This window comes from Peromyscus eremicus, chromosome 20, assembly GCF_949786415.1.
Source record: "Peromyscus eremicus chromosome 20, PerEre_H2_v1, whole genome shotgun sequence".
In the NCBI taxonomy this organism is placed as follows: domain Eukaryota; kingdom Metazoa; phylum Chordata; class Mammalia; order Rodentia; family Cricetidae; genus Peromyscus; species Peromyscus eremicus.
The window spans coordinates 42,945,231-42,972,855 of record NC_081436.1 but is presented as its reverse complement, the minus strand read 5'-3'; the positions used below and the strand labels follow the sequence as shown (position 1 = coordinate 42,972,855).

Below are 27,625 nucleotides of genomic sequence, written 5' to 3'. Positions count from 1 at the left end.
TTCAATATTAAACAATCATCTTTGCATGTAATCTGTCTAACCTTATACATTTAGTTAAAACATTCCACCCACTCTAATAGTTTTCTTTAAAAAGTACACTTAAAGCTTCTAAGCTTAGACATGGACTATAATATACACTCTCTTTAGCCAGGGTGACTGGCATTTGGTAGTATAAAGATGGCACCAAAGGCTCCCAAGTATGGAGCAAGGCTTGGAGCCATCTGTTAAACAGCCTTGTGCATAGTTAACAAATGTATCTATACTCAAAGACAGAGTCACGTTCAGTAATGTTGAAGCATATGGAGCATCCAGAAACTTGGAGTTTGGATGTAGCCATCCATTTCCAGCCAAATGGGAGAGGGACTCAGTTCAGAGAGCTTCCTCAAGAAGCTTTGCTTTGCTGAAGTCAAGGACACTTTGAAAAAGGCACCCCAGACAAAAATCATGACTATCACCATCCCTTGCCTCGTGAGATAAATTCTGTTCATTGCAAACAAGGTTGAACAGAGCGAACTCCCACCAGACAGAACCTCTCTGGATCTTGTAGTGGGGCTCACCGGTAAGAAGAGCTGGGAGGAGGATAGATGTCGTAAACATACCTTTCCATTTCAGGGGAGAAGACATGCTTGGGGACCAGCAGAAGCTAGGTCAACACTTATCTGTTCTTTGGTATATATGTGCATGTGTGTGCATGTGTACGTGTGCATGCTAGTATGCCTGGGGATGTGTGCACATGCATATGCATTTGGAGGCCAGGGCAGACATTGGGCATCTTCCTGGATCTCTGTCCACTTTTATTTTTGAGGCAGGGTCTCTCACTGAGCCTGGCTATCACTTGGTTCTTAAGACTGGCTGGCCCGTGAACTCCTCCCCATGCACTAAAGATGGCTTTTACATGGGTGCTGGAATCTGAATTCAGGTCCTCATGCTGGCATTGCAGGTACTTTATTAACTAGCCATCTCCCCAGGACCCCGTGTCTGTTCTTAAAGGGGCATTATGTAAAAACCCCAGGGAAGGTTGAATTTGTCAAAACATGGTGTTTGCTCCCTGCTGTTTTTGAAACAAGGCCTTGCTATGTAGCCCAGGTTAGGAGTCTACTTCTCCTGCCTCTGCGAAGATTACAGGTGTGCACCACGTACCTGGCATGCTGGTTACTTCCTAGTAAGCAGGCTGTGCTCAGTAGAATGCTATAGTCACAGCAGAGTGAAAGGGTGTGAAAATGAAAAGGGACCCCCCTAACTTCTCCAGTAAAGAATCAGGCTTAAAAGGTTTGGAAAACTTGGTGGTGCATGCCCATCATGGGATGGTCTCCCCTGCCTCCCACAGTGAGGATCTTTGGAAGAGTCACACTGAGTGTCATGAATCTACAGATGTCCACAAGGTGCTTGGGTGGGAGAGGGACTGGGAGCTCCGGCATCAGGAAGCTTCAGGAAGCTCTGTTGCTGACTTCCCAGGGAGTGTAGAGGAAGGCTCCCCACCCTGCCAGTTCTCGAAAGGCTTCCGCATCTTGAAAGGCAGAAATGCCAGAATGCATCCTCTCTAAAACCCTTCTTGGTCTAAAGTCTGGGACGGGAATTTCCTTCCTCTAGAAAACCAAAGGTGGTTTTGTTGTTTTCTGTGTCAGCAAAGCAGAGCAGGAAAACACAGAATTTAGAGGAATTACTACCTTGTTTGTTGAAGCCATAGATGGCCCATAATATATCAAAGTAAGATCCCTGTGTCTGCCCCAGAGGTTCAGGGTGTTTGCGTCTGTTTAAGCACTGACGGGTTTCAAGCCAGCATCCAGTCAGAAGAGATGGTTCACAGACTCAGATAGTTGGAAACAGATTAAAAACAACAACAGATGTCAGCATAGAAAATGATAGTTTAGTTAAAAAAATGCACACATAAAATTACAGTCAAAAATTCACACATAAAACTTAGAGTGTTTGCATAGCAAGATGTTATTGCCCTGCAGCCAGGCAGAAAAACATAAACCCAGGTGCATGTTTTATAATAAACATTGTTTCGAATGCCGAGAACCATATACTGCTAAACGCCTCTTGTGATGATTTAGCTCTCTGTGATTCATACCAATCGCTTAGACAAATCTCAAATCCCCAGCCTTTTCTCTTCAATGCAAAACAATAAAAATAAGGAGTCTATGTCCATAGCAAGCACCTCATGGGAAAGGGTTTGTGAGGCCACAAGGATGAGCCACCCACTAGCTGGCTTTCCCAGTCACAAGTAGATCGGCTCTTCTGCTGAGAGCTTTTGCAGGGGAAGTATCTTGTCCAAACCACTTTCATCTGAAATCGATCATCACTAGCCAGAAAGCCTCTCCCAGCTGATGGGCTGTGGACCCCACCTCGGAACTGCTGATCCTTTCTGCTACCCTTCCCTCCCATTCAACTGATGCACCTGTCCACTCAACAGTGGTGAGTCATGACATGGTCTAGTGTCACTGGGTTTATTTTTTTTCTTTTACTGGCTCTTGTGATAAGAGGAGCATTCCTAAACTTTATATGGAATGGTTCTCCCTCTTCAGAGACTCAGCTGACTGCTCTCCAATGTTTTGAGTCACCATTACCCTGGGTTTGCTCAAGTGGCTTGGACAGAACCTTTTCCTTCTCTTGCTGTCTGAATGACTTCAGAGTGGGCATACCTAGTCCTGCTTTACAACATGCAAAGGAGGGACAGGAAGGTACAGTAGAGAGAAAACACATATTTTTTCTTTGTGTTGGAAGAATTCTTCTAGCAATTTCTATAGCCACGCCCCTCTTGCTTTTGTAGCAGCAGTTCTGGGTCAGGGATTCTTAGTTTTTGTGTTGGAAGTCTGGGAGTCCTGGGTGGGTTTGCCAAGAGGAATTCTATAGACTATTCATGTCCTAGGAGCAAAAGTTTTGAACTCCGGTTACTTGTATGTGAGGCTCTAGCCGTGGCCTAATATGGACATCTTGCCTGCTCTACTCTCCCTGTCGCTCCTCCTCACACAGACCATCAAAGATACATCATTTCTACTCCTCGCCCACTCCCTCTCCACCTGCCACATCCTTCCTAGTTTCTCCTAACCAATGAAAGGGACCCATCCATGTTCCTTTTTTCATCCTTAAATCAATTCTTCAGTTGTGTCACATACCAATGACACTAAGGTTCATGGAGAATCTGCAGGCACCTAGTCAACATTCTGAAAAGCTCTGACCTCACTGCTAGGGGCCAGGGTCATTTTACACAGGGGCAGGTTGCTGCCTGGGGCATGTATGATATAGGCCTTTGTGCATTGCTGACACTCTCCACGAGACCGGCTCATCGGTTTTCTGCTGCCAGTCCAAAGCGGGCAAAGTTGCTGGGACTGTGAACTCCAAGTTCCCAACAACCTTCCATCTCTAAACAACACGACAGAACAGTGGCAACAGGCTGATGAGGACATGTGAAAGGCCATGAGCCCCTAACCCTAGCAGTGTCACTCAGAATCACTGTTTCCAGTGCTTTTCACAGCAACGGCAGACACAGCTCTACCCCACATCTTTACAGAAGGCGAGATGGTGTAGAGAGTCTGACAATTATGGAAAAAAGTGTCTGTCTGTCTGTCTGTCCCTCCCTTCCTTCCTTTCTTCCTTCCTTCCTTTCTTTTCCTTCATAGTCCCAGCCCTACATTCTTAATGTAAAAATCATTCTGGGGAGAAGAGTTTTTTTTTTTTTTTTAAAGAAACCAAATAGAACAAATAGAAAACCCTTACAAGTTTGAACTGTCTAAAGTTCAACTTTATACATCAACTCTTGTTCTTTCACATTTCCCTTTTTGCATTACGAGCCTCTAAATTCAACTTAATTTGCCCCTCAAGGAAGAAGGAAGTTTGGAGAACTTCCGATGTTAAGTGCAGAGACTGCCAATCAGGGAGCCCTGCAGACTCCATCTGCCTGCACAGTACTATCACCGAAGGAAGAGGCATTGACTGTCCCTTGTTCCTGTGTATGCTCGGCCATCTTTCCTCTCCTCCCAGGACCACCCCAAGCATCAATGCTTCAGGTTACACAATACCTTACTTAACATTTATATGGAACAAATTCCTATTTCTGCTTCTTTGCCAGGGACATGCATAGTGGCAGTTTTATTTGAAGATTAAAAAAAAAAAAGCAAATACAACTGCAAATGTACATTGTAGAAAAGCAACAATCTATAAAAAGTAAAAAATAACATTTTCCCCACCCCAGGAATTAACTCCTGGAGTCCTGAGATTTGCTTTCTTCCACAGTGTTCCTATCTCTGCTTGCAAGACCCCCGGGGATCCTTTGTCTTTTAACTCAGTCCTGAAACAGTTTAAGATGAACTCATCTCTCTATCTGGCTGGAACTCCAGGCTTCCTTTTAACTCATGCTTGTGAGAAGTCCCAGTTCAGGACGACTCAAGTTTGATGGTGGACCTAAAGCACAGAAAGAGCCTCGGCTCATTACCCTGCCAAGGGGAAGCAGCAGCTATCAGAATGTTTAATTGGCTGGTGTGAAAAGTGTGTGTCTCTCAAGCCTCAGGTCTTGGGCGCCACTACGTTCACAGACATTCACTAATCCATGAAGATTACCCGAGGAAGTCCAGACAAGCCCAGAAGTTAATTAGAAGAGGGTAGAATTCAATCAGAAGTGCCAAGCCTTCACATCTACAGGTGCCTAATTCTAGCTCTCCATGACTTCTGCTGGAGCTGTTCTTAAGCTAGCCTTCTGGTTCCCTGCATGAGCTACCACATGGAAGGAAAACAATGTGTAGTTACTGGAGAGGAGAGGGAAAAGGAAGTCAGAACCAAGAAGAGGGTTTTTTTTTTTTTCCTAATTCGTTCCCATCTTAGATCACTTTACAGATGAAAGAACTTACATGAAACACAGACATTGCCTGCTAGATAATGTATGCTGCCAGAGAGCACTCTATGCTTTTAGAGGTAGACCATTGTGTGGCATCTTCGTAGGATAAGGCCTTATGCCCCATGCAGGATTCAGATGGGTGGACTTCTTTGCCTGTTCAAAACAAACCCCAGATCCAAACCCAAAGCCCACGGACTTCTCAACTGTAGCATTCTTTTCCTCCTTCCTTACGTCTTAACAACATGATCACATTGTAAACAGGGTGTTCTATCTTGTATTTGAGTTTTGCATTTTTCTTCCTAGGGAACTAGGAAGTTTCCATGAACATCAAGAGGACTCCATTTTCATGGCAGACATAAGAGTTCTTGCCTTTATAGTCTTGCTGGCGAATTGTTAAGGGGAAAAAAAAAAGTCTTATTTACAGTAATCTCTGCTTTTCCGTACCAGTTCAGTTCTAATGTGAAGTTCACATTTGTAAATCCCCATTGGCGACTGCGTCCCTTCTCAGGGACTTCACTCAGAAGTGTCCAGCCAAGGCTTAAAATGTACACTATTTACAGACCAAGTTATCCGGACTCGCAGCCGTTTGATCGGCAGGGCCTTGTGAAGTGCCCTCACGGGCTGGGATTCAGAACTTGAACAGGTTGATGAAGTCTTGCGGGGAAAGTGAGATAGAGCAGCTCTCTGGGTTGTTGGCTGTGCACGGATGGTCAGTGCCCTGGAATGGAGAGCATTGGGGTTAGAGCTGAGTTCTCAGTGGCAGCTCCCTGGCTCTGCAGGGCACTGCCCGGTCCCTTAGCTGCTCTCTGTCAAGAATGCCGCTGCAGGGGCTGGAGAGGTGGTTCGGCCGTTCGGCGCATACACCACCGCTCTTGCAGAGGACCCAAGTACCGGTCTTGTCTCTGGGTCAAGAGGCTCACAACTACCCGTGACTTCAGCTCCAAGGTACCTGAGACCCTCTTCCAGCCTCTGCAGGCACTGTTCTCACAGGCACGTAACCACACATAAACATGTAATGCATGTTTACGATAGATAAAAAATACCAATAAATCTAAGGAACAAAAGAATGTCACTGAATTCAGGAGGTGAGGAAAGAAGTGGATGAGTAGAGTGATGGGTATGTGACTATGAGGACCTGCGTTGGATTCCCAGTACCCATCTGAAAGCTGGGTATGGAGGCATGCATCTTGTAACCCTAGCACTGGGGGTGAGACAGAGACAGATAGGTCCCTGAAGTTCATTGGCTGGCTAGTCTAGCCAATCTGGTGAGCTCTAGGTTCAGTCTTTAAAAAAAAAGGTAGTGATCTATTGAGGAAAAAGGAGACTGTGACCTCAGGCCTCATGTGCTCATATGTGCACCTACACATACATGTGCACACGCAAACGCATCCACACATACTACTCCTCCCTACCCACCCCCAAAAGGAATTCCAGAGCACGGAGAAGCTAATGAATTAGTGTTTGCCTGTGTATTCACCTCTGCACACAAAGACAGACTAGGTGGAGAATGGGTTTCAGACACAGATCGGCATAAGGGCAGAGGAAATGAAGGGACACAAGGTCTTTGAGTTCCTCTTCCCTGTCCAAGGGCTGGATGAGTTTTATTCTCCCTTAGGTTGAGGGCTGAGAAAGGAAGGAACAGGGAAGATCTGGCCTCTTGTTGTTGGCATCGTAGGCTCTTAGGACCTGGGCTCAGGGAAAGCAGGGCTGGAGGCAGGAACTGAGGCAGAGGCCACGGAGGAGCACCGTTTAAAGGCCCTGCTCCTCACAGCCTGCTCAGCCTGCTCTGTTATTGCGACCCAGGAGTGGCCTGCTCACGGTCAGCTGGGTCCTTCTATGTCAATTATCAATCAAGGAAATGCCACGCAGACTTGCCCACAGGCCAATTTGGTGGGGACATTTTTTCTACATCGAGGTTCTCTTTCTCAAAACGATGCGCGCCGGCTTGTGTCACATGGACACGACACCAGCCCACAGGGACACGTACCTTCCAGGAGAGAATGTGGCAGTGTTTGCAGAGCTGCAGGGTGTCTCCATACTGCTCTCGCCTGGGGTAACATCGTATCAGCTTAAAATACATCTTCTTCCAATCCAGCTGTCCCTTGTCAGACAAGATCAATCGCTTGCGGATCTGAAGATCAAACGGAGAAAAAGTCATTTCAAGAGAGTTCACCAGGAGGATGTTTGGGGGTTTTCTGGTCCCGAAGATCTGCTCCCACTCTTTCACCCATATTTTTATATGGACCCTATATCACCCAGGGGAGAAAAGTGTCCGGATGGAACACAGCACTTTCTTAGCTCTCCACCCTTACTCAGCACCGTTTAACCGGCTTTCGGAAGAAACGGGTAGCTGTATTTTCCTAGTGACTGCTTCTGTGGTGCCTTTGACTGGTCCCTCAATGCTTAGGCTTCGCCCATAAGCCACTTCAATCTTTTCTTTGCTGTAGCCCTGAATGGTTATTTCTAGGAAGACGCAGTGATGAGCACCAGGGCTCGGTTTTATTTTAGGTTTCAGTGTCAGTGGCTCCATGAAAAGAACCTATTGAATTAATGTGATATTTTACTAAATTAGTTTACTAGTGAAGAGAGACCTGGCATGCTTGCATCCTAGGTCTTAAAGGTCCTCACGGCCACGCCCCAGGGGCAGGTACCTCCAGGTCCTGTATCAGCTACCTGCTATCTCAACTAGGAGCGTTGCTTCAGGGCATGGCTCAACCACCCACCCACAACATCAATGCACATCGGAAGAAATGGGAAAAACCACCCTCAAGTGGTGTGATGAGGAACAGGTTTACAGGGCCTCTGCAGGGCCAATTCAAATGTAAGGCCAGCTGTCGCACCCCAAGAGTCATTTCACTAATCTGAATACACCGGTTGGTCACTGGTGGTGGCCTTAGCCTCTTCATCTGTTTGATGTGATGACAACATCTACCCTTCCTGGGTTGGGAGGCTAAAAGGAAATAATGTTCATAAAAGTGCTTGACTATAAAGCGCCAGAAAAATGACTTTTTATTTATTTATTTATTTTAAGAAAAGAGGCAATACCAATTTGTGAAATTTTGGGGTGAGCCATAAAATGTAATTTGGGTCAAGGACTTACTTTTTTCCCCCTTATCAAGACAATGTGTTGACAGTAACAAGGAACCAAAAAGCAAAAACCACACACACTGACTTAGGCACGCCTTACACTGGTGGTTCTCAACCTGTAGGTGGAGACCCTGTTGTGGGTCCAACTACCCTTTCACAGGGGTAGCCTAAGATCATCAGAAAACACAGACATTTATATTGTGATTCATAACAGTAGTAAAACGACAGTTGGGAAGCAGCAACGAAAAAAATTCTATGGTTGGGGGGGGGGGGTGTCACTGCAACACGAGGAACCATACAGAAGGGTCTTGGCGTTAGGAAGGTTGAGAACCCCCGCTTCAGACCGTTGCTTTCTAGTAAACCAGGAAGTCCTGGAGGCGGGCAGCCCCACTGCATGCTGGAGAAGGGTGGGTCTCCTCAGAGTAAGGGCAGCTCAGGCAGCACGAGGGGGCAGGCCACTAGGCCTCACTGACCTGCCGCTCGGAAAAGTGGTACTGGCAGAGTCTCTTCCACAGCAGCCGGTCCTCACTGAGCACGTGCAGGTCTGGGGCCGCCTGGCCCAGGCTGACCAGGTCCCGCCCATCGCTCAGCCTCTGCATGATGTTCAGTTGCAAGCACACAGGCAGGTCGGTGAACGTGAGGCCTCTGAAGGCAGGCTGCAGAGAGGAGGCCGGATGATAAGCTGGGCGTTAAGAGAGAAGAGCCATCTTCCAGAATGCCACTGGACCCTCCCTGGTCCTCTAAGCTCAAACTGGCTTATCAACAGCTGGAGTCTCAAAGCAGCGATGCTCCCTGTCTTACCAGCAGAAGTAGGACCCATGGCAGAGCCTCTAGAGGACAGCCTGGAGTGTCTTGGCTGACTGCCACCTGCAGGCTTTCCTTGTTTGCAAGCTTCTGATCTCAAAAAAAAAAAAACTCTAAAAAGCACATGCTGGATTCTTTTATTATTTCTCTCTCTCTCTCTCTCTCTCTCTCTCTCTCTCTCTCTCTCTCTCTCTCTCTCTCTCTCTCTCCTTCTCTCTCTCACTCACTCATAGGATTTCTCTGTATAGCCTGGCTGTCCTGGAACTCACTCACTCTTTAGACTAAGCTATCCTGGAACTCAGGAGATCCATCTGCCTCTCCTCCCCAAGGGCTGGGATTAAAGGTGTTCACCACCATCATCCTGCTATATTTTTCTTTATTCTTGAGAATTTCATGTAAGTATACAAAGAAATATGATACTATTTATCCCATTTCCCTCCTCTAACCTCCCTGTACCCAAGAGGTCCCTTCCGACTTCATGTCCTTTTAAAAGAAAGATTTATTTTTATTGTATATGTATGATTGTTTGTCTACATGTATGTAAACACACCATCCCATGCCTGGTGCCTGCAGAGGTCACAAGAGGGTGCTAAATCCCCTGGAACTGGAGTTATGGATGGTTATGAGCTGCCATATGGGTGTTAGGAACTAAACCCAGGTCCTCTGCAAGGGCAGCAAGTGCTCTTAACCACTGAGCCATCTCTCTAGCCCCTCATGGTTTTTTGTTTGTTTGTTTTGACAACCCTCTCAGTCCAATTAACGCTGCCCATATGTGCGTGGGTGAGGCCACACACTGGAGCACGGGAACATACTGGATTTTTGTGTTTGTTAACTTCACTATTCAACTGCAAGACTCACTCCTTTCCCTTTCCCGAAGTGCCCTGATGGGTAGCCCAGGCAGACACCTGGCCTCCCATCTCACTGTCCTCTGTGATTCCAGATTGTTCCATTTCAGTGTACTCTCTGGCACCAAACCATTTTCTTGCCTTCCTATGCACAAAGCCCTCACCCACCTGGCCTTCTCTCAGACCCACTTCAAACCCATTTCTGTTGGGCATGGTGGCACACACCTTTAATTCTAGCACTTGGGAGGTAGAGAGGAGGACATCTGTGTGTTCATGGCCAGCCTGGTCTACAGAGCAAGTTCTAGGACAGTCAGGGCTATATAGAGAGAACCTGTCTGGAAAAAACAAAAACCAAATACCGAACAAAGAAAACAAAACAAAACTCAACCATGTCCTCTGACCACTTTTTCGGCTTATGTATTTCCCTTAGGTCTCGTTCACTGCACCTTCTTACAACTCCTACAAGCCCTTTCAGTGACTGTCTGCAACATGCACCCCCCCCCCTCCACCTGCTTTTCTGCATGTGGTCGTTTGAAAGAAAATGGCCCCCAAAGGGAGTGGCACTATGAGGTGTGGCCTGGTTGGAGGAAGTGTGCCACTATGGGGGCGGGCTTTGAGGTCTCTTTTTCTCAAACTTCCCTCAGTGTGACAGTCAGTCAACTTCCTGTTGCTGTGGTCACAGTGTCTCTTCACAGCAACAGTAACCCTAAGACACTGCACAACCCCCTTCCCTTAAGAAACACTGAATGGAACATTCCTTTCCGAACCTAAAGTCCTGACAACAGGGAGCTTGCTTTGTTTCACTGCTGTGTCCTGGTGCCCAGAGTGTTTGGCACATCATAAGCACTCAGTAAATAGTAGTGCAATGGATTAAATACAAATAGTTGAATAGAAAAAGAAAAAGAATACAAAAGACCCTGTGCTTGTGCATGTGTTTGTGTGTGTGTGTGTGTGTGTGTGTGTGTGTGTGTGGTATGTGTGTTTACAGGACTATATGTATGTGTTTGTATGCATCCTGTGTGGGTTTGTGTATGTTCCTGTTTGAGATTATACTTGTGTGGGTTTGTGTCTATGTGTTGGTGTGTGTACGTTTGTGTTCACACTGGAAATGGTTGGCCCCAAACCCTCTGAGCTAAGCTCCCCTGTCACCGAAGCAGCTCTATGCCCACCTGGGAACATTTAATTTTTTTAAATTTTTTATTTATTCTACAAATATGAATGTGTCGCCTGCAGGCATGTATGTGCATCACATGTGTGCTTGGTGCCCATGGAGACCAGAAGAAGGCATCAGATCCTCTGCAACTAGAGTCACAGATGGTTGTGGGCCATCATGGGTGGTGGGAACCGAACCATGGTCTTCTGCAAAGCGACAGTGCTCTTCACTGCTGAGTGATCTCTCTAGTACCCTCCAGGGAATGCTTTAAAAGCTGCTCATTACATGTAATAGACACCTGCAATCAACTTTGGGCTTCTGAAGGAACTTCCACTATATCCCCAAGCCTTTTCTTATTTTAAAATGTGATGATCTCAAGGTATCTCAGCTAGATCTACATCCTTGAAGGCAGGACCTAGCTGGGAGGCCTTGGAGGACCAGTCCAGCACAAACAGCCCTTGTGGCGCTTACCGCGGACAGGTGCAGAACTTCGCAGGGGGAAAATAAGACTCTTGGAATAGAGATTATTTTTCTCATCAGATTTCTGGGGGAGAATCTGTGGGAAGCACAGCAAAGCCCAAACACATGGGGGAACCCAGGTGCTACTTGGTCCCAGCCTCATTGGGATTCCAAGCATCGCTCAGCCCTCGGCAATCACCCGAGTTCTTGGTAGGCAAGACAGGCATTGGTGGGAAGATGGGGCCCAGAAGGAGGATTTAATGGGGACTGTTGAGAAGAATGGGCGTGGCATGGGAGGAACTCGATATGGGCAAACAGCAGATCCAAATGGCATCCTGGGAAGCCTGGGTCTCAGTTTCCCTAGCTCCCAAAAACTGTGTTTAGAATACCGAAGATCCCTCTAGTGCTAATGATCTTGGCCCTGCAGCAACTCGGGCCTTCTGTTTCGTCAGACGTGTCAGTGAGTTGACAGTTTTTACTGCTCACTTCTACCCTGGGCTGTTGGGCTGAACTCCATTTGTTTACAACATTCAGGACTCGGTGTGACCGCAGAAAGCCCTATACCTATTTGTCATTTATCATCTGCTGTTGATCATATGAGCTAATAAAACTGCCATGGGATTTTCTTCTTGTTTCCAGCACTTCAAAGCCTCTGCTCTTTTTGGTTAAAACTCCCAGGCCAATTATTACATTAACTCCTATTAAAGGCAAGTCGGCTTGGCAGAGTTTGCCTTGTCAAATTTTCAAACCTGAACTTTTCCAAAACTCTTGCCCAGACCTCATGCCAAACCCTGACTCCTGATAAACGGTTAACTGCTTGCATGCCCTTCTTCCTTTCGAATATAAACATGTAAAAGGAAAAATATGTCACCCCTGCAGCAGTCTCAGGCAAGCACTTGACTAAGTTCCATTTGTGTCTACCCCAGCCCCCATTTTCCAAAACACTGCTTTGCCCACAGCACTATAATTATATTTTATTTTTCTCCCCTACAAACCAGTTCTCTTTAACTTTGTCCTTCATCCTTTATTATTATAGGAATTACAGTTGCCAATAAAAATTGGCTTGGAAGAATTAGATATGAGGATTTCTAAGGCAAACAAGGTTATATGCTAGGACAACAGTGGCAAAAACGTGGGCTGACAGGGAAGAGCTTACAATGAAAGTCACTTTAATATTTTCATGGATTAACATACCCTTCTTTCTGACAAATATAAAAATACCGTCCAGACTGAAGTAATTAGAGTATTCTTGTTCTCTCCCTGCCCCCTCCCCACCCCCAGGATCTTATAGCCCAGGCTGATTTCAGATTTTTTCTGTAGTTGAGCATGACCTTGAACTCCCCAATCTCCTGCCTCCACGTCCCAAGTGTGCTGAGATTACAGGCCTGAGTCACCAAGCACCATAAGAGTTGGGGCTCTATGTGGGAAGCTCCTCTGTACAGCTCTCAGAACAATATAATTCAGAGCCCCCTAGTGGGTTCAGGAGCGGACAGAGTGGAGACAGGATCTGCACAGCCCTCTGTCAGCAGCCTGTTTTGGAGTCTGATGTCAGACCTCCTGGTGTAGAGGCCCCAACACAATTACACTCTGCCCTCCATGTTCTCGGTTTCTACATCCTTGAGTTCAGTAAACCACAGATGGGAAAATACTGAGAAAGAAATGCATCTGTACTGACTGCAGAGAGACTTTTTCTTGACCTCATGCCCCATGCACAGAGCATCCTGTAAGGTATTAAAATTGGGCTAGAGATGATTTGCAGTGCAGAGGAGGATCATGTAGGTGAAGCATAGTCACTAGGCCACTGTATATAAGACACTTGACCATCTATGGCATCTAGGGGATCTTTGGGGTGTCTTTAAATCTACCCTCTGTGGATATTGAAGATGATTTTTCTCATTTATAAAACAAGGAAATGAGTATCTTGCAGTGTGCCTGGGTAGAAGAGATGAGATAATGCATGGAAGTACTTAGCACAGTGCCCAGTAAATTTCAGTCATTTGCCCTAATTACAATTAATTACTAGATACGTTAATTATCGCATGGGAGGGACTTACAGTGTGTGTGCAGGCAAGCCCTTGATCATAACACCTAATGCACCTATAATAACGCTGACTACATACGAGGCCCTGTTCCAGCTGCTGTCTGTAGACCAGTTTATGCAACCTCATGCCTATGTTAAATCTCACACAGGAATATGAGATGGGCATGTCTGCCTCTGTTTTCCAAACGAGGAAAGTGAAGCATGGGGAGACTGAGTAACTGTCTGAATCTTGCAGTTGGTAACTTATCACTGTTACCCATAATCAAGGACACTCTTCTGCAATCATGCTCTCCGGAACCCTGAACATGTCCTTTAGCAGGCAGGTTGATGGGGAGCTGTCTCTTCAAATGAACATTCATCTCTTCAAGTAAGATCTACTGACCACTTGTGCCAGGTATAGAGGAGAAGATGACAATGTCTTTTCCTCTGGAGATTATAGAGCAGTGGATGGAGACAGATGTGTCTGTGCCCAAGATCCTTTCAACTAGTCAGAACCGATCTGAAGAAGACTGTGCAATAGGGGTTGTGAGAGATGGGATGAGGGGCTGGGGAGATGGCTCAGCAGGTGGTTAAGAGAGCGCTGGCTGCTCTTCCAGAGGACCTGGTTCAATTCCCAGCAACCACATGGTGGCTCACAACCATCTGTAATGAGATCTGTTGCCCCCTTCTGGCCTGCAGGCATACATGCAGACAGAACACTGTATACATAATAAATAAATAAATCTTAAAAAAAAGTTTGATTGATCAGTGGATAAATAATTGGAAGAAAACCAGATGGGAAAAAGTTTGGAAAACACCGATGTTAAACATGCTTTGCCATTTTAGGAATCAGTAGTCCCAGCTTCTGACTTTAGCCTGATTGCTGTGTAGGCTAATAGTAATAACAATGGCTGCCTTTCAAGAGAGTGTCTGGGAGCCAACTAAGGAGGATTTTAAGGAAGTAAGGTCATGGAAGTGCAAAGATTGGGAGATCGGGGTAGGAGACACACTCATTTGAGGTGGTCAGAGGGAACACAGCTCAGGGCAAGCATGACCATCTAAATGAATGCTCCAAATTTGCTAGAAGGAGGATGTTCTTCGGACAAATGGGCCTTGTTCGTTTCTATCACTGGCTGGGAATTTCCTCTGGGGAATAAGACAGGAAGTATTCAGTCCAGGCCATAGAGAATGCTGGAAATCAGGTAGCAGGTCTATGTGAGTTTTCTGTGAGAGAAGAATGCAATTCTGGTTCTAAATGTACATTGTTAAGCTATGTCTCTACTTCAGAGATGGGACTGGATAAATTATTAAAACTATACTCTTCATAATAAATGCTTAATTTTCTTAAAACCATCCAACAATGGGGATAATTTCTGAAAGATGACCTACATTTGGGCTCTGCTCAGCTCTCTGCATGCATGTGTTTGCAGGCATGTGCATGTGTTTGCAGGCACCTGCATGTGTGTGCATGTACATGAGTATGTGGGTGTGTACGGGGAATGGGGGTGGCGGGATAGAGTTATAGCCTAAGTAACTTCAAGGACGCCATGTAACTAGAGGATTCTAATTATTCCTTCTGCTTCAGAATTTAAGAAACCAAGGTGCTGGAAAAAATCATTCACTGTAAAGAAAGAATGTGCTTTTTGGAAACGTCACAGAGCAAGGTAATTGTTTGGAGGAGTCACGGGGCTTTCTGCTTGTCACCTTCACCTGATACATGGTGCAGTTCCAAACGGTGTGGGTCCCGGAAGCCACTTAACCAGCCCAGTGTGTGATTAGATAAGTAGCCAAGTGTTGTGTGAGCTTCCTGAGTGTGCCTGTCTGTTAGTGAGCCCTGAGAGATTACGCCAGCAACATTCACACGGTTCCGTGTGTGCCCCCCCCCCCCCCCCCCCCCCCCCCCCCCCCCGGTCACCATTAAGAGGATGGGAGCCAACAGGGAGTGTTTATTCTGAAAGCCAAAGGAAATGTCTGCTCTATGAAGCCATATGCTGGCTGGTAATCTACAGGCTTTGGATGAGTCTTGCTTGGCATTTTCTTACATGCATGTTCAGGCATGGTTCAAAGGTGTCCTTTGTCATCATTACCATTAAATGGGACTGAAATTCTAAAAGGCTGGTGGTACCAGTTCTCCAAGCCACTGTCTTCTGGGTTCTATTGTGCTGAGGGCAGCGTTCCCAATCCACAAGCAGCTCATTCTTTTTGAGGAAATGAGCAGAGAGCACCCCAAGGCATCACTGAAGACTTCAGCAGACAGACAGCATCCCTCCCCCAATAGCTTTGTTCCCGTGGGTTGGTCTGTTTGTTTTTTGTATGAAGCTTCAGTTGACTGTCACCTTTCACACTCCTTCCACCTGTTTTGCCAAGTTCTTCTCCCCACTCCCCCTTTATCAGGATGCCCCTCATACCACCTTCCACCCTCAAGCACAAGGATGAGACATCAAATCGGAAGCGACCAGCTCCTGCATCACCAGAGTGGACTTTATGCCCTGGAGTTCTGCTCAGTGTCTGAGTGGAGGAAACCACGGCGGGATGAGTGGGGCTTGCACTTACCCTGGTGATCTGGATGCTGCTCAGCTGCTGCTGCCAGTGTAGAATGGTCTCCATCCGATACACCCACATGTTAATGTTGCCCACCAGCACAGACTTGCCAACTCTCTGGACCAGTGTGCATAAGGATGTATAGAGGGTCTGGAGAAGTTCCCTGATGAGTCTTATGTTTTGCTGGTCTTCAAGGACTTGAGAGGAAAGAAGGAAAATGAAATCAATGTCAGGGACACCATGCATGTTACAGGTGGTGTTTTCTTCTTCACTGTCTGCCCCTATTACTGGGCACTGCCCCTCACTAGTGTTTTTTCTACTCAGCTTATGGGTCGAGTTTCCATTATCTAGGTCCCTCTTTGTTCTCTTCTCTTGGGTTTCTGAAGAGCTCCGTTTCCTTTGCTGCACCAGTGCCAAGGGTCCTCCTGATCAGAAAGCGGCTTTTTTTTTGTTCAGGCACCGACATATGTTTAGGTGGTCAGTGGAAGACTGCAGTTTTGGGGTTCAGAAGGTTGGGTTCTAACCCCGTCTGGCTAATCTCTTGACAATCATAGGCAGAGGATCATTTCTGCATGCATCAGTTCCCCTATGTGTGAAATGACTCGGCTGAGCCAGAGGTCTAAGGTCCTTGCTAGTTCAAAGAGTCTATGCCTCAATTCTGCCTTGCACACAGCTCCACTTCCTAGGAATAAAGAAGCTCCATGGTGAAGGCTGGGGTACATGTCCTCATGGAGAAGCCAGTCAATCTTAAAGCAAGGCAAACAGATGACCCTAAAGAGAGGACCAGAGGGCAGTGGTCTTGTTCTTTGCCAAGGGCTGAGCTGGAAGCTGGTACCCCTGGAATTCAGCTGACATTATTCATTCCCATCTACTCACATTACTTTCAATCTAGTGGCATGCCACTTGATGAGAAAATCCACCTGCCTATTCCCATGCCTCTAAAACGGGTTGAGAGAGGGTGGGGGAAGCTCACCTTTCAGTACTACTTTTTCCAAGATGTTCATGAAGTTCTTTTGGGCGATGCCACTCAGGGATGTGAGCTGTGACTTTGCTATCAGTTCCAACAGCTGTGGATAAAAATAGAAGTTGCCAGGCTTAGAATACAGGGATATTTTTCTCCTCTAATCTTCACTTTTGAGTCACATGACGTGCAGATACAGACTGACGGGAGAGAGAGAGCGATAAATGGCAGGCAAGGCCACCAGGCAATAAAAAGCAGACGCTCCAAGTGAAAGACAAACGGTGGAAATTCAAAACTAGGAGTCAGCCTGAACATGTAACTGCTTTTTTTCTTTTATATATAAAGGCTTTGGGTTTCCGCCAGGGCTAATCCATTCTATTTGGTCCTCTTTGGAAAGGAGAGCTGACAGTAGTCCGGAGGGAACAGAACCTCCCATGACCTGTGAGCACAGGAGCTTTGCACAGTCACCCCCAGGGGGGACTGTTCCTGCCCCAACTTGAACTTTCGCCCACTGGCACCCACAGCTCTCAGGGCACCGCGAAGCTCGTGTTTGGTGACCATGTGCTTGTCCCAAGGAAGGGATGATTCTCTTTTAGACACTGTTTGCTTTTTCATGTTCAATAAACCTGCCTGATTAGACTCTTTTGCTACATTTACTTTTTTTTTTTTTTTTTTTTATAGAAAGATGGGTGTACAGTGTGTCTATCTATTTCTTCCCGGAGGCTCAAAGGAGAACCCTTGTATCTGTTAGCTTTGATGGTGTCTGATTTAAAATTTTATTTTATATATCTGAGTGTTTTGCCTAAATGTGTGTAAGTGTACCATGTATGTGCCTGGTGCCTCTGGAGGCCAGAAGAGGACATCAGAACCCCTGGAACTGGAGTTATAGTGAGTTCCAGAACAGCCAGGGCTACACAGAAAAATCCTGTCTTGAAAAACTAAACTGAGCCAGGCGGTGGTGGCGCACGCCTTTAATCCCAGCACTCGGGAGGCAGAGGCAGGCGGATCTCTGTGAGTTTGAGGCCAACCTGGGCTACAGAGTGAGTCCAGGAAAGGCGCAAAGCTACAGAGAAACCCTGTCTTAAAAAACCAAAAAAAAAAAAAAAGAAAAAAGAAAAGAAAAAAGAAAAACCAAACCGAACCAACCAACCAAACAAAACCCCCAAAGATTCTATTGTTGAAAATTAAAATGGCAAGGGGTCTTGGAGGTCACCTAGTTCAACCCACTTCTCAGATAAATCAGGTGAGGCTCAAGGGTATCACCAGGGTCAGGGAGATGGCTTAACAGGTAAAGACACTTGCTGTCAAGCCTGATGGCCTGAACTTGACCTCCAAGGCACACAACAGAAGGAGAGAAGTGTACGTTGTTCTCTGACCACCAGACATGTGCCCATACACAGGCATGCACATGTGTGTGCACACACGCAATAAATAAATGGAATAAAAAATTTAACAATAACTTTATGAGCTATCTCACAACCCATGAGAGGACTCAGCTGTATTTTCTCCACTTAGGAAAGTGAGAGGACACACTGTATGTTTCAAAGAATCACCACACCAAAGGTTGCTATAAAGTCAAAACAACTCATTTCATCAGAAACAGGACAAATAAAGTCCCCGAGAAACACAACACAGACTCAGGCTTAGTAAAGTGGCCTTAGAAAACCAAGACCCCAATATGGGAGAGACACAAGAGAGGTAACAGAGGTGAATATGATCAAAACACATCATTTACATATATGAGAATATCATAATTAATTATTATGTGTAATTAATATATGCTAATTCTAAGAAGCAAAAGAAAGAAAAAAAAAAAAAAGAAAACTAAGACCCCCTCACTTTGTGGACTCCTCTGTCCCTAGAAAAACTTTCTCAATGGAACCTTGACTGTCTCCCATCACAAAATTAAACAGGCTGTCCTTTGAGCTGAAACAAAATTTTCAGTCTGTTTTTTCCTTTTTTTGGCAAGGTCTCACATAGTCCAGGCTAGCTTCAAACTTACTACCTAGCTAAGGATTACCTTGAACTTCTGATCCTCCATATTCTACCTGGGGTTACTGGTGCATCCCGCCATGCTTGGTTTATGAGATGCTGGGAAGTAAATTCTGGCCTTCCTGCATGCCAAGCAATCATCTACCAACCGAGCTCCATATCAGCTCTAGGAAGCTTTCTGAGAGCATTTCATCAGCCCAGGCCCCCACCCGATTTCATCAATGGACTCGGATGCTATATTGGATGCTGGAATCAAGGCAGAGGGAAGAAACAAAGTAAAACCCAAAAATCTGCACTGCAAAAACAGAAACAATATGAGAACACAAGAAATGAAAATAAAAGCTGGAATGCAGAGGAGGATGAACTTTGGACCCACATCCTAGGTGGTTCAGGGCACCTCCGTGTCCCAGGTACTTAGTTAAACATTTTGTCCCCTTTGGGACCCTGTCAAACCACATATAGAACTAGTTCCTCGAACATAATTTTACTTTAAATTGGGGGAAAAAAGTTTTAAACCTCAAATGTCTTCCTGCTGGGTTTGGTATCTTTGACGTGTGCAGGGGGTGGTGTGGCCTCCTGACGAGGAGGAGGAGGAGGAGGAGGAGGAGGAGGAGGAGGAGGAGGAGGAGGAGGAGGAGGAGGAGATGCTGCTGCTGTGTTGTGCTTAGTGCTAGAGTCCTAAACTTGGAAGTCAGGGGCTGACAAGAGTGGAATCACAGTCAAGGCATCAAAACACACCCGGGTGGACGCTCTGTCCATCCACAGTGACCACAGCCCTCTGTGCCTGTCTGGTTTAGTTCAGCCACCAATCAGCATGTGACAGTGGAAAGAGGAACACAAACCTTTCATTTTCCCCCCTCCTCGAGCAGCAGGCTGTAGAAAGCCAGGCTGGGGTTTATTAATACCCAGAGCCTCACATGACCAGCATACAGCAAAGATGAAAGAAAACACAAGCTTGGAGCCTGGAGCCTGCTCCTGCAGGGCAGGCGGCTGAGCACTGTGACTCAGCTTTGGGTAGGAGGTGAGGCAGGGGGCAGCCTGCGATCAGCCAGAAGTGCATCCAAAGCGTGGGTGCCATGTGACCACCAGCTCCCAAGAGCGTCAGTATTAACCTTATCTAAAAAGGCACCCATCACAAGGAAAAATAAATAAATAAATAAATAAATAAATAAATAAATAAATAAATAAATAAATAAATAAATAAATAAACCCCTCTGCAGCAGGCTCTGACTGTGTATCCAAGACACCTCTGCAGACTGTACATTTAGGGGAAGCAGAAAGCTGGTTGATATCATCTTCCTTAACTGAGGAGGGAGAGGGACAGAGGAGCAAATCCTGTCAACGGACAATAGGGTGACATGTCGACTCTTCTCTCACCCTAACTGCAGAGAAAGTCCCTGCTGTCATTACTAAGCAGCTGTGGAGCCCTGGAACAGGAGAAGCAGGTTCTCTGTTGGGGTGACCTTTCCAACTGTCATTCATGTAGCAAGAATCCCTGTGTGTGTCCACTCTGTCCTAGCGCTGAGGCAGATGACGGGGAATGATGACAAAACCCACACTTCCCCAGACGCATGGAGTTTATCGTTTAATCATCCAGCCTGTTTCTGTATTCTTAAGGCCAATAAAAAGACTACCTACGGGAAACACAAAACAAAACAACAACAAAAGACTCCCTACAAGATTGTTAGGAGAATCAAGTGAGATAAAAACAAAAACTTACTCTGAGTACCAAACATAAAGTGTTATTGCCACTAACAAAATTATTCTTCTCCCCAATTCCAGTCTCTTAAGGAAGTTTAAGGTTGACAGCTGGGGGAGCAAACTTTTGTAAAGGGCCAAATAGTAACTGTTTTTCCTTCTTTCTTTCTTTCTCTCTTTATTTATTTCTCTCTTTATTTATTTCTCTCTTTCTTTCTTTCTCTCTCTCTCTCTTTCTTTCTCTTTCTTTCCTTCTTTCTTTCTCTTCCTCCCCCCCCCCCCCTCTTTTCTTTGCTTTTGGATTTTTAGACAGTTTCTCTTTGTAACAGCCCTGGCTGGCCTTGAACTCACAGCAATCTATGTGCTTCTGCCTCCTGAATGCTGGGATTAAAGTTGTGCACCCTCACACCCAGCACCCAAACAGTAACTGTTTTAAGGTTGGGGGGTCATTCAGTCTTTACACTAAAAATGTCCTGCAACTGTAACACAAAAGCAACCACAGACAATATGTAAATCAATGTGCACCATGTGTGTATCAATAAAACTTTATTTATAAAAACCAGTGGCAAGCCAGACATAATTCTGGATTTACTTCTGGTACCATCACAGAGATTATAAATGAAGGTCCCAGAGTCAAATTGTTTTGCATAATGACAGCAGCTACTTTAGAATTGTTGTGAAGATCAAATAGTTCACCAAGCACTCACCATGTGCCAGGAGAATATACTTAGTAGCTTATTATCACCAGCTTTTCATCATAACACAGAAAAGACAGCTAGCTAAAAATTATTGCCAGGCAGAAAACAGTGAACTACTAAGGCAAAGTATAGCTCGTTTAAAGACTCTGTGTTTCAACTGCACGCACCGTAACTAAATGCTTTCAGATTTCAATATTCCACTGCATCTTTATTATTTGTGATGCATTTAACAGCTCTCTACTGATACAGTTCATGACTTGCAGAGGTGCTCCTACCATGAAGTCATATTTTGCTGACAACAATGGATAGTTACTGTGTGCAGAGATGGCGCGACACAGTTCACCTGTATGGTCTCAGTTTTCAAGGACAAAGAGGTTAAGTTCCCAATTTGACAAGCGAGGACACTAAGGCTCAGAGCTGTCAAGTACCAACCGTAAATTGGGGAGCCAATACTTGAGTCCAGATATGTCTAACAGAAAATATGTATTTCTGTAGCATTCAGGACTCCCATTGTGAAGGATAATCAATAATTTGGCATGTAGGGCCAAATTGTATTCTAACAATTGTAGCAATATCATGACTTGTTATTGTGTGGGGGAAAGAATCTGGAAATTTTATATCAACAGTGTGCTCTGACTGGTGATCAGCTTCCATGCCGAGGTGAAATAATGCCCAGAAAATATTCTAACACATTTAGAAAGAGGCAAAGGCTTTGGGTTAACCTCTTATATCCATACAACTCTACTGCCAAGAACCAGTAGGTAGTGTCATGTGATGTTAACAATAATGGTGATGAATCTATCATTTTTGTTGTTAAGAGAGCCATTTGCCCAAGAGAGTAGGTTTGTATCCAGCAATTTGTTTACCAAGACGATCGAGCCAATTGGATCTTTTGCCCTTAGCCACAAGAGAAGGGGGGAGTAGAGGAAAATGTCTCGTTTGGAAGTAGCTGTTTTCTGGCAGGCAAATTTTAGCTCAGGTGCCAGTAATTTGTGGCCGTGTTGAAAGTGAGGCAGAAGGTGAAGAGGATCAGGGAATCAAGCCATAGGCTGCCCCTGAATGCCATGGTGTCATTGTGAGTGGGCAGTGTGGGGGATCTGCCACTGTGTGTAAGGACTCACTGTGCAGAGAGAGAGAGAATGAAGCTTTGCCACTGGAGGGAGGGGGTGGCCACCACATGCCCAAACCACATCCTGCCATTCAGCCTCAACTCATGCTAGTTTGAGAGATGATGAGTTGGAGAAAAATCTAGTTGCAAGCAAAGCTGTGTAGCAAATCTCAGAGTGTGTATCAACCACAGTGTGATGCGATGTTTGGAGAGCCACTGGGCAAAAGTAACTTCTCTCCCATCATCCTTTACTCAAAAACAGGTTTCTTCTGCAATTCATCCTAGCATAGCACTTATATTTAAATGTATTAGCATTAATGTATGTGCGTGTGCGTGTGCGTGTGCGTGTGCGTGTGTGTGTGTGTGTGTGTGTGTGTGTGTGCCACTGCGTGTGACTGGACATCAAAGAACACTGCACATGGGTGTCAAAGAACCACCTTTGGGAGTTGGTTTGGTTCTCCACTTTCACCTTTATGTGGGCCCTGAAACTGAATTCAGGTCATCAGGCTTGGTGGCAAGTGCCTTTACCAGCTGGACTATCTTGCCTGCCCAGTATTAATATTTAAAAAAAAAAAAAAAAGATCATGTCTTTTCCCCCACTCAAAATGGCTTCCTTCTGCATTTAGGAAAATCCCCAAACACCTTTTCACAACTGACAACTTCACAACTGTCCTGGATCAACTTCCTGTCCTCCAACCTCCTTTGCACAGTGGCCCCAAACTCCTTCTGTCCCTCCTATACAGTCCAACTGCTTTCGTCGGACAGATTAAGTTCAGCCCCATCTGTGAGTCTCTGTCTCTGTCACATCGCTACATGCTTGGCTCCAACTCAGGTCGTCGTTCAAATGCCGCCTGGATAGAGCTCAGAGAGATCTCCTTTGACATCGTACATGAAAACCAACCTCCCTTGTCATCTTACTCCTGGCCCTTCACTGTTCCTTTATGTAGTTTCACTGGCCTTCACATACCTGCTACCTGTCCGATCAGAAGCTCTGCCTCCAAACCCTAGAGGGAAGCTGGTTTACTAGGTCATTCCTTTGTAAGACAGGCCACAGGCCGGTGGTTCCACATAGACTTGGTTTTTATATATCTGTCTTTGGGAATCTGAGTATTATTTCTGGAAGGGACCGGGAAACAGGTGACCCGAATGCCCTGCTGCTTGGGATAAGACACTTCTTGACAGTCCAGTGACATGACTCTAGATTGCCTGAACTTTCAGGCTGGACTTCCTATGGTATCAGAGTGGGGATCCAGGAGTGGCACAGGGTGCTTAGGAGGAAGTTACCTATCAGGAAAATCATCTCAAACACTCCCTGAAGGGCAGGCAGCCTGACCTCTACAGGGATGCTGATAATCAAGCCTTCAGAAGTATTGGTAAAAATAGCAGCTTCCCCTTCCTGTCAGTTTCAAAGTTCAAACCCGAATGGAGGTTGACCATGCATATTCTAGCTCACGAGGGATACTGTTAATACTATATAAGAATACATCTGTGGGGACTGGAGAGATGGCTTAGTGGTTAAGAGCACCTGGCTGCTCTTCCAGAGGACCCATGTTCAATTCCCAGCATCCACATGGCAGCTCACAACGGTCTATAACCCCAGTTCCAGGGGATCCAACATCTTCACACCAATGCACATAAAATAAAATAAAAAATAAAATAGGGGAAAGAATACATCTGTGTCTTGGCTGGGTGTGGTGGTACATGCCTTTAATCCCAGCACTTGGGAAGCAGAAACAGTTGGATCTCTGTGAGTTCAAGGCCAGCCTGGTTAACACAGAGACCCTGTCTCAAACAAACAATATCAGAAAAGGACAGATTTGTGTCCAAGTTCTTCCATCTCCTAAGAAGAGGCTTGCTTCCATAACTTGCTTGGAAAATCTCCTGGCATGATCAAAAGCAGAGAAGAGTTCCAGCCTAGAGAAGCTTAACCTATGTCTCACGTGCTCAGTACCCAAGCTGGGTGTCCACTGGAAGGTGGTGTCATTTATAATAAGCCTTCAGTTACATTAGGCAGCAGCTCGGCCTGCGCTGAGTATGTGTACTTCCAAGATCCTTATTTATTCAATGGATAATACATATCACAAACCTGGAAAGTTCTGTCCTGACTTTGAGCTTGAACACTGGCAGGTTGTAAGAGGAAAAATTTCAGCCACATTAATAATCTCCAGGCATGTCAAGATCGGGTAAATATTATTTGCAAGTGAAACAGCTCTTGAGCTAAGAGAGTTAAAATAACAAGGAGGGCCAAGTTTATATGAATTAATTGTATCCTCGGCCAAGAGAAACTTGTCTCTCCATCTCTCATCTATCCCAGTTACTCTGGAACTTACAAAGGGTCCCTGACTCCTGTTGTAGAGATCCGAGCAACCATGTCTTCCTCAGCGACATTGTTTAAACTGAGCCCCCCAGCTCTTCCAGCGTGGCCTCATCTGCCCCAGAATGCCCCACTCCTCCCTATGATTCTCGATTGTCCTCACTTTTAACCCAATGTCACTCCCCTTCAGTTCTGCCCCTTTCCATTTCCAGGTTTATACACACACACAATTTATTACCACAAGCCTTCTATCCACCTCTCCATCTGGCCAAATCCTGGCCAACCAGGAAGAAAGCATCTCAGGTTCTGCTTTTTTTCAAGAAGCCATATTCAATGCTCCAAACCCAACTGATTGCTGAAGTAGTTGTGCTTTGATGTCAGGTCCAAAATTCCCAGCAGCAGAGGGTAGGTCCCATGCCACTTTCAAATGTCTCAGGCACACGGATACATGGGCTGAGTACAATTTAGGGCTCCAAAAGTATTTACTTGAAGCAATTTGCTATGGTCAGGATACAGCAGCAGGATGATGTCAACTCTTTCCTCCTTGACACTGGAGAACTTTCACAGAATCAGGAGGCCTTTGAGTTCTACATCACAGGATAGTATCAGTACCTTCACGAGCATCCTTCTTGGATGGGCACTAAACTCATACTTAAAACTCAGTTCACCTGGGGGCTGGAGAGATGGTTCAGGGGTTAATAGCATTGAGTGCTCTTCCAGAGGACCCAGGTTCAATTCCCAGAACCCACATGGCATTTAAAAATGGTCTTTAACTCCAAGATCCAACACCCTCACACAGACATACAGACAGGCAAAACACCAGTGCACATAAAATAAAAATAAATAAATTATAAAAAAAAAAAAACCAAAAAACCTCAGTTCATCTGTCCACTCTGTAATTAGTTCTGCCTCAGCCTAGAATCCAAGGTGGATTTCAATAAAAAACAAAACAAAACAAAACAACAACAAAAAAGTATTTCTAAGGTCTATGTTAGTATGTATTTAGATTCTGAGGCCTCATACAAAAGAGCATGTTTTTGACTCAGTCATTTCTAAAGTGGGACAAGAAAAGTCAGTTAGAAAAATATGGAAACATGGCAATTCAAATAATTTCTGAGAGTCATTTCAAGACAGGGCCATGCCCCTGCCGCTGTGAATTGTCGCTGGCTTCCTTTCTTCTATTTCAGACACCACTAGTTTTAAGCCCCTGGTGGCTGAGGCCACCCTCCATCTCAGGAAGGCCACCAAGTATGTGAAGCGCCAAATTAATCCAAGGTTACTGTGGCTGAGGAACCTGCATGAAGAGCCAAGCTATTATGCATACATATCACAACCCACTGGGGCTTGGCATCAGCACGCCCTAATTTCAGTACTGGGTTTAAATTTGACTCATTGGGACTTATTTGGTCTTTGGTTTGCCAAACCACCTATCAGCTTAAACTAAAACATGTTTTTTTGGAAAATGCTCTTTAGGGGTTGTAGGAATGCAGTAGCTTTTAGAAATATTCAAATAGAGTTGGGGTGGTAGTGTGGTAAAAAAAAAAAATAATAAGAATGTGCCTCGAGGTTGTGATGTTCTTTGCTGCAGAGGGACACAGAGAGTAGGGCTATAGGCTTTCTTTGTCCTTTCTTGCCCCACCAGCACACAGGGGCCAGTTTACCCCAATCAGGAAGTAGTTCTGCATGGACTTCCTGGGTTGATAATTGCAGCTCTGGTTGCCAGGTGGCTGGTCTCCTTTCACATCCCATGGAAGAACTGAGAATGATGGTCAGAGTTATCTGGGCACCGTGGCCTTTTCCTGTGAATATGTGTCCACGTGCATGCTAACAGTTATGTGACAGAAAAAAGGCAGAGGGCAGCACAATGGTGCAACAGGTAAAGATGCTCGCCGCACGCAAGCCCGATGACCTGGCTTCAGTCTCTGGAACCCACACTGGAAGGAGAGAACTGATGCCCGGAAGCTGTCCTGTAACCTTCATGCATGCATTGCAGCAGGTGCAGGCCTGCACTCCCATGCACACAGCACACATATCTCTATCACACACACACACTGAGACTCCATTCTGCATTTCTCCATCCGAGCATATGGTGCAGAGCGCCAAGTACAGGACAGGTTCAGATCCCCTGTGTCTCTTCTTGGCTAGGCAACCTTGCACAAATCACTCAACTCCCGGACCTTTGCTTTCTCATCTTCAAAATGGTTTATCACCTCTGCCCACTGAACAGCCTGCCCACTTTCATAGAAGAAGTAGATGCACAGGGTTAGGACCAGTGAATTGCAAAGAGATAGCCAGTAACTGATTTAATGTCCAAAGCTGTCACAAGTATGACTTATTAAAATAACGCTTTTCCGTCGTTCTCTGTTCCTTGACTTTTTTCTTCCCCATGGATCCCTCCTGTCTACCAGATGACGTCACATAAAGAAGCCTCGAACTTGAAGACTCTTAAGTCTACTTCCTTGTTTAGCCACAGCTAACGGAACCACCATCACCGGCATTCACCCATTCACGGATGATCCCCACATGATCTCATTTGCTGCTAGCTACATCTTTGAGAGAGTTGGGGATGTCCGTGACCGTCACTACCATGACAGAAGTTTACCCAGTATCACGTGAAAACTGTGCATGGCAACAGCCTCCCCTGATCCTGTGTGCTGAAGTAGACTCAGCTACTTTCATCCAGATTGAATATTCTGTAATGATCTCTGGACAGACGTGAGCCCTGGACAGACTAATGATCTCTAGTCTCCCTGAGTTTTATTGCTCCTTAAGACCTGTTCCAGCCCCACTTACTCCTTCCTGGTAGTCTTTATCGGATAAGCTGCTCACAATGCTCCCACCTCCTGAGACTTAACAGGCTACCTCCTCTAAGCTATCTACCTACTTACTCTTCATAGGTTACCTTCTCTACACGCTAGGGCCTATCAGGCACTTTAAAACTCTGTATTATGGTGATACAGCGCAGATAACTGCAGTACGTATTTTCCAAATCACCAACATATTTCACAAATCACGAAGTAGGTGGTACAGCAGAGGTCAGAAAATTTTTAAAGGATAGTAAATGTTTCAGGCTGGCAGGCTCCAAGAACTGTCACTCAACTCTGAATCCGA

General features: G+C 45.6%; 1 protein-coding gene across 1 annotated transcript in view; it reads right to left on the bottom strand.

The window, feature by feature from the left end:
- Positions 1–3,695: 3,695 nt before the first annotated feature.
- Fbxo32 (F-box protein 32) overlaps positions 3,696–27,625 on the bottom strand; it is a 37,568-nt gene continuing 13,638 nt past the window's right edge. Inside the window, exons 5-9 of the mRNA XM_059247457.1 lie at positions 16,717–16,810; positions 15,756–15,940; positions 8,395–8,577; positions 6,822–6,965; positions 3,696–5,552 (exon numbers count right to left, since the gene is read on the bottom strand). Coding sequence (XP_059103440.1) covers positions 5,463–5,552; positions 6,822–6,965; positions 8,395–8,577; positions 15,756–15,940; positions 16,717–16,810 — 696 coding nt within the window. The 3' untranslated portion in view covers positions 3,696–5,462. The remainder of the gene's footprint in view (positions 5,553–6,821; positions 6,966–8,394; positions 8,578–15,755; positions 15,941–16,716; positions 16,811–27,625) is intronic.